This window comes from Pistacia vera, unplaced genomic scaffold (genome assembly GCF_008641045.1).
Source record: "Pistacia vera cultivar Batoury unplaced genomic scaffold, PisVer_v2 Contig310, whole genome shotgun sequence".
Lineage (NCBI taxonomy): Eukaryota > Viridiplantae > Streptophyta > Magnoliopsida > Sapindales > Anacardiaceae > Pistacia > Pistacia vera.
Window position 1 is genome coordinate 607,176 of NW_022196125.1, and position 12,725 is coordinate 619,900.

The window sequence follows — 12,725 nt, forward strand, 5'->3', positions numbered from 1 at the left end:
ACCGGATCAGATGACAATCCGGTCCAACAAATGTGACTGTTTTGAAAGGCAAAATCCCTGCCTTTTTTGCTTCAGCCTTCCGTTTCTTTAATCTTCGTTTCTTCGTGTTTCTCTGGCTTCCAATCCAACTTCGTTTATCTTCTCTTCCACCTTTATTCATCTTCGGTTAGATTCGAGCTTAGAATGTAGAAGAAAAAAAAGATGGAGAAGATCTAAAGAAGCAGAAGAAAAGAGAGAAGAGAACGGAGAGAAAGAGAGAAAAAAAAAATAAGATGAAGAAGAGGATCTGAAGGGGCAGAAGAAGGAAGAGAAAAGGAGGTGAGAAAAGAGAAGAGAAGATGGAAGAAGTAAAGAAGAAAGAGAAGAGACAGCAAGAAAAGAGGGAAAAGAAGGAAAAAAAAAAAAAAAAACGAAGAGAAAAGACAGAAAATGAGGTGACGGGTGAGAAGAGAAAAGAGAAGATGCGCTGACATTTGACATGGGAGAAATATATATATATAAAAAGAAGAAAGAGAGGACGGAGAGAAAGAGAGAGGAAAAAAACAGTACGAAAGAGTATATAGAATTGACCTATGAAATATATATATGACATCACCGGTCTGATCAATGTCAAACCGGTTGAACCGTTTAGACCGGAAACCGAACATCTAACCGAGTCACCTGCCGATCGAGTTTCGGAACATTGCATACTATATGAAAGGACATTTCTGGAAACATCTGTATAAAAGAATGCATTTGCATTTGCCCTTGCCAAGTTGTCAAGTTGCCATCTTTCAGTTTCACTAGTTCCTTCTAAAGAGAGGGGAGTCCTTTCTTCTGTGGATGAACGAAACACACCAGAAATGTCGAAGATCCCACCTGATATAATCACCGATATCCTATGCAAACAACCCGTCAAGTCTCTCCTTCGTTTCAGAGCCATTTCCAAAGCATGCTACTCCTTGATCGATGGGCAAGATTTCGTCAATATGCATCTTAACCATTCCCTCCAAACCAAGTCCAATCTCAGCCTCATTCTCAAAGGTTTGCATCTCTATACTGTGGAATTCGATACACTGGATATCCCACTTGATCTCAATCACCCTTTGTACATTGGTGGTGGAACCGAAGTTATTGGTTCTTGTAACGGTTTGATTGTTTTGCGAAACTCTGAACAAGATCTTGCTTTGTATAACCCTTTAACGAGAAAGTTAAGGAGACTTCCAGTTTGTGAAATTGGGTTGCCAAGTGATTCTTGTAGTCCTGGTTATGTTTTCTATGGGTTCGGACACGACCCCATTAAGGATGATTATAAATTATTGAGAATGGTGCAGTTTAAGGAGAATGATCCTGATGAAATTGTGTCTTCTTCTTTTGGTTATGAAGTTAAGGTTTACAGTTTAAAGACGAATTCATGGAGAAAAATTAGTAACTTGCCTAAATATTTACGTTATTTGTTTCAATTCTTTTACCATCTTATGTTTAGAAGAGGATATGGTGTTCTTGCTAGTGGTTCTTTACATTGGATTGCGCCTCGGAGGCAGGAGCTTGTTGATGTGCCTAATTTGATTGTTGCTTTTGATCTTGTGAAAGAGGAGTTTCGCGAATTGTCACTGCCTGATTATGGCGATGAAAGTGACAATATTAATAAGAATTTTCAATTGGATGTGGGAGTCTTGGAGGGGTCTCTATGTGTTGTTTGTTACCGTGACCAAGTTTATGCGGATGTTTGGATGATGAAAGAGTATGGGGTGAAGGAATCTTGGACCAAGTTGTTTGCTGCTAAACGACCTGGAACAATGAATTGTTTAGCATTTTTGAGACCTTTGGCATATTCAAAAGAGGGTGATAAGGTTCTTGTTGAAGTGAACGGCGAAAAGCTGTTATGGTATGATTTGGAAAAGAAAAGACTCAGGAGTGTGAGGATCAATGGCGGTCCAGATTCATTTGGAGCAGAAATGTGTGTGGGAAGCCTTGTCCCTCTAAATGATGGAGATGGTAAAATCCATGGAATGAAGCAGAGGGAGAAAGAGGAAAAGAAGAAGATTACAAATAAGAAGAGGTACAACTCAAACTTATACTTGTTCTACATGGTTCAATTTTTTTTTTTTTTTATTTAGTTTTTGTTTTAGCTTTTCCATAGTTGCTATCCGTATGAGTAATGATTGATCTGTTCATAGTGCTAAAGTAGAAGTGTTTTTGAATTGGTCAGGGATGATTTCTTGTCAAAAGGGTTTAAGCTGGTTTTGTAATCACCTGAGAATAGGAGCACCCAAAGTGAAAGAAGGTAAGCTCTAAATCTTGTATGAAATTGTTATTAGTGAATTATTCGCTAATTGGTTACTTTTGGCTAATGGTATCGTGGGTGGAAATACAGGCCAAAATATCATATTTAGAGGACTAATGATCTCCCTTTTCTCTTTTTCACAATTTTGTATCCAGTTGTTTCTTGTTGCAGGTTTTCCCTCAGTGCTTTATGCTTACACTTGAAGCAGCAGTCAACCACAGTTTCAGTACATATACCTGAATGTTCTTCCAAGAATTTTAGTTGTTTATTGTATTAATTTGAACTTCTTGTACATTTTCTTTGAGTGAAGGAAAAGAAAAATGGATCTGATTTGCCTTCTAAGCACAATAGTAGCGCCATAAGTAGATCTTTTTGTCATATTGGATTCTAAAATTAAGGCTGAAAAGTATGTTCAAACTGATCATGAAATAGAAAGTTACGTTTTGATGCTTACAAAGGAAAGTATGATTTAGTTCTTGAGGCCTAGTTTGTGTATGTTAATAAGATGCTATATTTCAAAGCTCCAATTTCTAAGAAACATGGTGTTTGGGGGGTCCTGAAGCTAAGTATCATGTGTAGTCCTTTTTCCTTTTCCAATATGTACTTTTTATTGCTTTGCAGAAGCGTATGAATTTGGAGCGCTTTTCACTTTCTGTTCTACCCAGCTTTGGTTTTTGGCAGTGTCTAAAAATTAGTCAAAGGTGTATAAAAATTAGCCACCTCACAGCATGCAATGGCGAGTGTCAGGTTGAAACATCTGAGATCGCCACGTAAGTTCCAAATCAAACATATGCTCTACACGTACAAATTAACATGCTACCAATCTAAAAGGAGATGGAGTTGAAAAATCACGGGCTATTTGCCCCAATTAAAGAATGTCAACGGAACTCATTGATGACAAAGCAACTAACTCTGTAGCATTAATTTGATTATGGTGGGTGTGTTATATTCATTGAATACATGCAAGGATTGGAAATCCACCATTGCTTTTACTCTGCAGGATCTTGCATCTTGAATGGCCTTCAGAGAAGTGTAACAACTACGCACAGTTTCTCCAACAGTCTCAGAAATATTCAATCAACTTTTCTTTAACAAGTCTCCCACTTTTCCTTTGTTTAATTTACTTATTTTTTTTGGTCTTTATTTACCACACATCATGGCAAAGCTAAAAGATGGAATCAGTCATTCATGGCGAGTGCTATGACTGCATAATGCATATAAAGAATAGAGTAAACGACACGTTCCCACCCAAGGTTTGCTGAATCCGCAAGTTCTTACCCTGGTTTCATAAATTCTAGATTTCCACCCTTAAATTAACATAAAATAATGGTTAAAGGGCAAACTGGTCATTTATGTTGCATTAAAGTTGACATAAAAATAAAAATTTTAAAATAACCCTCCATATCTCAAATTTCTCTCACAAGCGCCCTCAACATCTCAAGTTTAAAATATGATGATCGCACCCCTGTGATAGAAACGCGACTTGGCAGCTTGTGGACGATAAACGGCGAGTGGGAGAGGCTAGTGGAGGTGTGGGTTTTGTTGAGGAGAGGATGAAGGTTTGAATGGTTGTGAAAGGGGGTATTTCTAGTGGCAAAACCACTTGGAATCTAGCCGTAAACTTGGAGAATCATGCGAGATTGCAGGGGCTATCGACTGACGATTTGTGGGTGCATTGGGGTGGGCGTGTGAAGGGTTTTGGTGATTGTGGCGTGGGCATTTTGGTGGTGGTGATGGGGGAGCTTGGTGAGAGGAAAAGTCGCAAAAATTGCGCAATCCGATTGCCCTGGTGGGCGGCAGTTAGGCGATGGTGAGGGGTGCCGCTCCTAGTCTCCTTTGCGTCATTGTTGTCGTGGCTTTGGCCTATCTATGGTGCCGATTGTGGTGGTTGGGGTTTGTCTAGCTCGTACGGGTTTGATGGACAAACTTCCATCTTAGGGAGGTTTCTAATATTTAGCTGCCACAATCAAAAGTTAAAGTTAAAGTTAAAGGCCAGTTTGGTAATATAATATATTTCATACTATGTCAGACCTTAACAATGTTAATCTAAAGGTGGGAATTTAAAATTTATCAAACCAAGGGTGGGAACTTGTAGATTCGCCAAACCTTGGGTGGGAACATGTCGTTGTCTCTAAAGAATATGATAATAACTCTTTGATACAATTACACAATAAAAAACTATGAGCAAATGAACCTTGAAATAGAAAGGCAAGGTGGATGACTTCAAAACAAAGTGATTACTTTGGTCCAGTTAGTCTTTTGCTAGTGAGATGTTTAATATGCTCTACGGAAGGCTCCAATTTCCAACACAAAATTGACAGGTAGGTTTTTGGTTTGATCCTGAAGCTTGGTATCAGTTTCTTCCTTTTTCCTTCTCCTGTAATATTTACTTGGTTTGGAAAAACTTGTGCGTCGGGGCTACACTTATTCTTCTACATAAATTGCTTTTACATTCAATTACCAGAAACTTGCAGAATAGGAACAAAGGCAAAAGACGTAAGTTGATAATTAAAGGGTACAAATTTCTTCTTAATAATGTTATGTTATATGTACACATCCTTCTTTTGTATCTTTATAGTTTCATGTTTTGCTTTTGTACAATTGGGATTCTCTTGTATCTTATATCTTTTTTCATGTCTGGCTTTCAAGATTTTTCTTGTGTCGTATGTTTTAAGCCATTTTGCCAATGCGTGTCCAGGTCCCAGATTATCAGTAGAACTGCAATGAGCCAAGTACTTGAAATTCTGAAACAACATTCCTGGCTGATTAATTTCCCAAGACAATTAATATGCAACATGTGGAATGATATTTAAGAGCCAAAAAAAAGCATGGTTTTCATATGGATTTAATTCCAAGGACTACTGTTGAAGATCGTGGAGCATTAATTTAATTATGAAGAATCTTGTACATTACATGTTAAATGCATTTGTAAAAAGGATTATTGATCTTCAATCTCTAGATCGACCAATTGCCTCTTGTTTTTCACTTACTTTACTGTCGCGCCCCCGCCCACCCCCTCGTTTTTCTTTTCTTAGGGGAGAATGACAATTTCCCACCCAAGGTTTGGTGTAACTAATTTTCCCACCTGAAAGGTTTGATAAAAACAATTTTCCACCCACCATTAAGATCTGTTACTAAAATCCTTTAGCTGACATTATGTCGTCACTGTAAAGACAAAAATACATTTTACTTCCTTCAAATCCACTCTATCCTCTGTAAACCCTTTTTCTTCTTTGAGCCTGACTCTAGTCACCCCTCTAACTCCGGTGAGATCCGTTAACTACGACCAACTAATCCTTCTCTGAGCCTAGCTCCAATCAACACTCCAACTCCCGTGAGATCTATTAACTACCACCAGGGACGTAGCCACACTATAACATATGGGTTCAATTGACCCCACTTAAATTCATATTGAACCCACTCAAACTTTAAAAATAAAAAAAAAAAAATTATATTTTATAGAATAAACAACTTAATGCCACCCAAGGTTTTCCTTGATGACCCTTTCCCATCCAAAAAGTTTCAAAATACAACTTTTCCACCCAAAGTTAATATTCCATTACTATCCAAAGCTGATTCCGGTAACAAAAATTCTCTTTGTCACCACTGTTTGAACCTCCAACTCCATTCTACAAAACTCCTCTCACACCGGCACCTGATTTTTTTGCCAATTGTAGACCATCACAAAACTAAGGTTTCACGTTCTTAGCTAATTTTTTACTGATTTTGACAGTGAATATTCAATCACTCACCATCGTTCGATTCACCGATCTCCACTTGACACAACCCATCTTATCCTGACTCTTGGTAACTCGTCAAATGATGGCTGGGAAAGTAAAGTGTATTTTGGGTATTAATGGAATATAAACTTTGGATGGAAAAGTAGTATTTTGAAACTTTTTGGGTGGGAAAGTGTCATTAAGGTAAACCTTGGGTGGGAAAAAGTCATTTACTCTATTTTATAATATTTATAATTTTAACCTCACTTAAATTTGTATTAAACCCACACAATTTTATTGTAAATTTATCAGCTTAAATGTTTTGAACACAGCCAATAAAAATCCTGGCTATGTCCTTGAACTCATCAATTTACCACTATTGTCGACATCAACACATAAAAAATGAACTTATCAATAGCAAATCTCAATCCAAATCAACACTACCTAAAAATCAACCAATATTAGTTCAAATCAACAATAAAAAAAAATATACCCTAAAATCGAACAACACAAAATAACTACAAATGATAATGAAGAAAGAAGCAGGTGAAAAGATTGAAGAAGATGGCTAGCGCAATGTTTAAAATGGTAGTCTTGTGCATCACGTCGCCTCTTAAGGCTGGGACTTGCAACTTCCCATAGCCATCGCGTGGTCCAGAACCTAACAAACTCCCACTCCCATCCCCAATCGCCTTTTGTCCTTTACTTAATAAGGGAAGTTTGGGATTCAACCGAAAAAAATTAAGGAATTTTTTCTTAGATTTAAGAAACCAAAAAGAGATTAAGAGGAAGAAGATAAAAAAAGGAAAGGAAAGAGAGAAAGGAGATAGAAAGAGAAAAAGAAAAGAAAAGAAGAGAGAAAGCAGCTGACTGCGCCAATGCTGGTAGCTGACGACAGTGGTCTCTTTCTTTGTAAAAAGAAGGAAGGAGTTAGAGATAGAGGTAACATAATAAAAGAAAAGTGTTGGAGGAAGTGGGTGTTGGCATGGGGGCGAGGAAATGGGTGTTTGGAGAGAAGATGGAGAGTGAGAAGAAGGAGGGGGATGAGAGGTGATGGTTGGGGTGGGGAAGAAAGATAAAAGGGGTTAATAAAAAAATAAAATAATTGAATTTACCATTTTGTCCTCCTTCAGTTAAAGTTAACGAATTGATCGTAACGATGTGTGGGAAATATGTTTTTTCAAACCTTTTAGGTGGAAAAATTACTTAGGCCAAACCTTGGTTTTACCATTTTGTCCTCCTTTCGTTAAAGAATGGATAATGTGTTGTAACAAATATTTTAAAACCTGGACCAGACAGGTCAGTTCAATCGGTCCAACCGAGAACCAACTCCCTATCTAGTCCGAACAATAATAAAAACTGTTTATAGCTTATTACTCGGTTTGGGCCAAATTTGGACTGGTGGAACAATAGTGAATTGTCAGTTGAACCTGCCTGGTGACTAAACTAAATCAATCATGTTGCTAGTTTTCTTCCCTTTTTTTTTCCCTCTCCTCACCTCACCTCTCTTTCTTTCTTCTCATTCTTCTCTTTTTTTCAATTTTTTTCTTGGTTTGGCCGATTGAGGCCACAAAGGTGGCCAAATATGGCTAGCCATGTGAGCTTCACGTTAGCCAGATCTGGCTAATCATGTAGCCTACGTGGATGGCTTCCAATGACAATCAAACGAAGTGGAAGAGAAAATCAATGCGAGGAAAAGAAAAGAAAAGAATAATGGACCTCGGGGCGACAGGAATAGACGGCGATGTAGAGGAGGGAGCAATGATCTTTGTTTCTTAAATTGAAGGGGTGTCCAAATCTGAATTTCTTAGGTTAAGGTGATAAAGGATGTAAAAAATCTTAGGGTTGTGTTTGCTGGATTCAACGTGCAGAGACTAATGGTAATTTCTCAAGGGTGTGTTTGCTGGATCTCAAACCTGTAAGGACTAATATGTGTAACTTCTAAAGGGTGTGTTTGCTGGACACTAGCCGTTTGGCCCGGCCAATCGGTCGTACTAGCCAACCTTGGAATTAGTCGAGAGTGAGTTGATCTAAGGCAACATTCAAATTAATTATTCAAATGGTTTTAAGGGAGGATGCCTGGTTAAACTTAAACATATGCTTGACGTCTATAATATTTAGCTTACATTGATGAACCAATCCACAATTTCACACTATTCTCATCTTAGAGAGACATAACAAAACATCTATATATCTATATAATTCTGAAGCTCACCCTTGCAATTGATCACCATTTGGATTCCACGTAAGATTCCACCAAGATCTATTAAATTCCACGTAGGATTCTAGCAGAATCTCTACAATTGTTACAAGTGTCTGACCTATTTGCTTTATAGAAACGGTTTACATTCGCATTCAATGTTCTGTATTAATTTCTCACATCCACATTCACATTAAATGCTAAAATTGTTATTTGGTTTGTAGAAATTGTTCACATTCACATTCAATGTTTTGTAGAAGTCTTTCACATTAACATTCATATTAAATGTTGAAATTGTTATCTGTTTGTTTACTGTTTAATCTGATAAATACTGATAATTCACATGCATTCATTGTTTTGTAGAAACCTTTGACATTCATATTCACAGTAATTGTTTTGATGGTTATATTGCTTTTGTATATGTAAATGTGAGGTGACGCATTTTTTTTTTTTTTTTTTTTTTTGTGAAAGGGTATACATGCATGGATAGGCATGACTACTAATGGATTGATAACGTGTATTATTAATTTTTGTGAATGTGAAAAGATGCATTGTATCAGTTGCAGTATTAATTACTTTGAATCCTCTATATATATGCCCATTATGTAATAGTTTGTTATACAATTTATCTAAAGAAAGACGGGTGTTTAATTTTTAATTCTTATTTGTCATTGTTTTCTTTCTGTTTTTCCAGTTTATCATCAAACTTTTGATGCTGATAATGTATTAATTTCTTTACGCATCTTTAATTGGTTGGAATTTATTCGTTGTTGTATTGTTATAGTCTTGTTTGATTTCCTTATGCATCTTTTCCATCTTCATTTTCATCTGTTTCAGGAAAATCAAGTGATGATGACCTGCGAGGATTGGTATCATTTAACAATTTTAGGATGAACATGTGAGGATTTGTGCCATAAAAACGAATTCAATTTTAGTGATGAGAAAGGAAAAATTGATATGTAGTTTTAATTGTAATTATTCTATCTCTTTTTGTTGATATTTTTTATGTTACATACATAAATTATGAAAAGAGGTTGTTGCTGAATATAACTAATTTTATTTGTTTAACAAATATCAATTGATGTTTGATGTCGAACCATATAGCTTTAGTAAACCATTTGTAATAGGCCAAACCATTATTATTATCCTTAAAGGAAAACAAATATTGATATGTAGTTTTAATTGTAATTGGTTTATCTCTTTTTGTTAATATTTTTTTTTTATGTTACATACATATATCATGAAAATAGGTTGTTGCTGAATATAACTAATTTTATTTGTTTAACAAATATCAGCTGATGTTTAATGTCAAACCATGTAGTTTTAGTAAACCATTCATTTTATCATCACACATATTTCAGTTTTCATTGAGGAATCAATAGTAAATTAACCATAACTTGCTCAATAAAAATTTAAGATGAGAGATTTGAACCCTTAGAAACTAGATAGTCAGGGCTTTAATTTGATATATTATATGCTTAATTTGGATAACTGTAGCCCCACTGTTGAACCATTTTTTTTATCATCGCACAAATTTTGGTTTTCACTAAACAGTTAGTAGTAAATTGACCATAACTTACTCAATAAAACTCCAATTGATTAAAAGTTTGAATCTTTAGAAACTAAACAAACAGGGCTTTAATTTGATATATTATACGCTTAATTTGGATAACTGTAGCCCCACTGCCAAACCATTCCTTTTAACCTCACACATATTTTGGTTTCCACTGCATAGTCAATAGTAAATTGACAATAACTTGCCCAATAAAACTTCAAAACATGAGAGGTTTGAATCTTTAGAAACTAGAAAGACATGGATTTAATTTGATGTATTACATACTTAATTTGGATAAATTTAGACCCACTGCCGAACCATTCCTTTTATCATTACACACATTTTGATTTCCTCTGTTTCTCAATTTTTACTAAACAGTCAGTAGTAAATTGACCATAACTTACTCAATAAAACTCCAATTGATGAGCAGTTTGAATCTTTAAAAACTAGCTAGAAAGATAGAGCTTTAATTTGATGTATTACATGATGAATTTAGATAACTATACACCTGCTGTCGAATCATTCATTTTATCATCACACATATAAAACCAATTCAATTTTAGTGATGACAAAGGAAAACAAATATTGATATGTAGTTTTAGTTGTATTTGTTCTATCTCTTTTTGTTGATATATTTTTATGTTACATATACATACATATATCATGAAAAAAGGTTGTTGAATATAACCAATTTTATTTGTATCACAAATATCATCTGATGTTTGTTGCTGAATGATGTAGCTTTAGTAAACCATTTGTAATATGCCAAACCATTATTATTATCCTTAAGGGAAAATAAATATTGATATGTAGTTTTAATTATAATTGTTTTATCTCTTTTTGTTGATGTTTTTTTTATGTTACATACATATATCTTGAAAAGAGGTTGTTGCTGAATATAACTAATTTCATTTATTTAACAAATATCAACTAATATTTGATGCCGAACCATGTAGCTTTAGTAAACCATTTGTAATATGTCAAACCATTATTATTATTCTTAAATGAAACAAATATTGATATATAGTTTTAATTGTAATTTTTCTATCTCTTTTTGTTGATATTTTTTTTTTTTTTATGTTACATACGTATATCATGAAAAGAGGTTGTTGCTGAATATAACTGATTTTATTTGTTTAACAAATATCAACTGATATTTAATGACGAACCATGTAGCTTCAGTAAACCATTCATTTTATCATCACATATATTTCGGTTTCTACTAAACAATCAATAGTAAATTGACCATAACTTGCTCAATAAAAATCCAATTTATGAGAAGTTTGAACCGTTAGAAACTAGACAGATAGGGCTTTAATTTGATATATTACGTGCTTAATTTGGATAACTGTAGCCCCACTGATGAACCATTCTTTTTATCATCACACACATTTTGGTTTCCACTGAACAGTTAATAGTAAATTGACCATAACTTGCTCAATAAAACTCCAATTGATGAGAGGTTTGAATATTTAGAAACTAGATAGACAGGGCTTTAATTTGATATATTATATGCTTAATTTGGATAAATTTTACCCCACTTCCAAACCATTCCTTTTATTATTACACACATTTCGATTTCTCATGTTTCTCGATTTCCATTAAACAGTCAATAGTAAATTAACCATAACTTACTAATAAAAATCCAATTGATAAGCAGTTTGAATAATTGAAAACTAGAAAGATAGAGCTTTAATTACACACACACACACACACACACGATGAATTTGGATAACTATAGACCTACTGTCGAACCATTAATTTTCTCATCACACACATAAAACAAATTCAATTTTAGTGATGATAAAGGAAAATAAATATTGATATGTATTTTTAATTGTATTTTTTCTATCTCTTTTTGTTGATTTTTGGATTGATTTTTTTGTTTGATTTGTGGGTTTTACAATTATCGTCTTTCTTTAGGATGCTATCATCAAATGCTTTTTTTGCTATATGTGGTGATCAATTCTAACTGCAGCAAATGGATTTGTGTTATAGGACCTTTATCTTCATGGCTTCTTCAATGCTTCGATTAGCTTGCCTTCAAATTATACTGTTGGAGTTGTTGTTGCTTTCTATATGAGTTCTCTTCTCAAAATTCTTAATTTTTTTATTTATGAAATAATAATAATAAAAATAATTCATTTTCTCTTCTCAACAATCAAAATCAGTTTTTTCTTTTGGCTCTGTAAGTCTCTTGCTTAAAAGTTCACATTTTTCAGCAAGGTTTCTCTTTCTCTAATTGATTTATAGACTTATCAATAATACCCAGTGGGTTATCCTGCAAATTTTTTTTACTTTTCTTGACAAAGTTTTAAACTTTGGTTGTAGATGTCAAATAATGACATATTTGAGAAGAACCATGATGATATAGACTTTTGAGTTAAATTTGCGGATATTTTACTTTTTTGATTTTTTTAATTATCAATTCAATATAAAATGAACTTCAATACATAAAATATATATTTAAAACACGAAAAACCAATAATAATGTAAAAATATATATAATAAACATACCCGCGCAACGCATGGGCTTTCCATCTAGTTATTTGAATAACTTTGTATCTTTATCTCAGCCTATTTTAATCTCATAACTCTTAGCAAAAACAAAATTTCTTACATATGAATTGAAAACTATGGTTGAGTGAGGAACTTGTTTAGAACCCAGATGTATCAATACAATAACTATTGAATTGCACATCTCCAATAACAAGGGAAAAATGATATTGAAGAACTCTGGATCACCCAAGGCTTTTATAACTTGAAAGCATGAAGAATGATACTGTGGAGCCTTAATGTGTGGCTTTTCCATTCTCAACCATTGGATTCTAGTTTCTAGATTATCCAACTTTTGATGCTTCAACTTCAAGTTGGCTTGGTTTTTTCGATCTGAGCCTTCCTTTTGAAATCAAAACACTTTTGTTTTTTTTATTTTCAGTTTATTGTTTGTTATTTCTAGTCGATCATGCTTTTCCAAAAGTAAAT

At 34.2% G+C, this 12,725-nt stretch overlaps 1 protein-coding gene across 1 annotated transcript; it reads left to right on the forward strand.

Annotated features, from left to right (window-relative positions):
* Positions 1–758: 758 nt before the first annotated feature.
* On the forward strand, positions 759–2,855 carry LOC116136328 (F-box protein CPR1-like). Its single transcript, XM_031422034.1, has 3 exons — positions 759–2,041; positions 2,192–2,266; positions 2,422–2,855. Exons 1-2 carry the CDS (start codon positions 843–845, stop codon positions 2,229–2,231), a joined length of 1,239 nt encoding a protein of 412 aa, XP_031277894.1. The 5' UTR covers positions 759–842; the 3' UTR covers positions 2,232–2,266; positions 2,422–2,855.
* Positions 2,856–12,725: the final 9,870 nt, after the last annotated feature.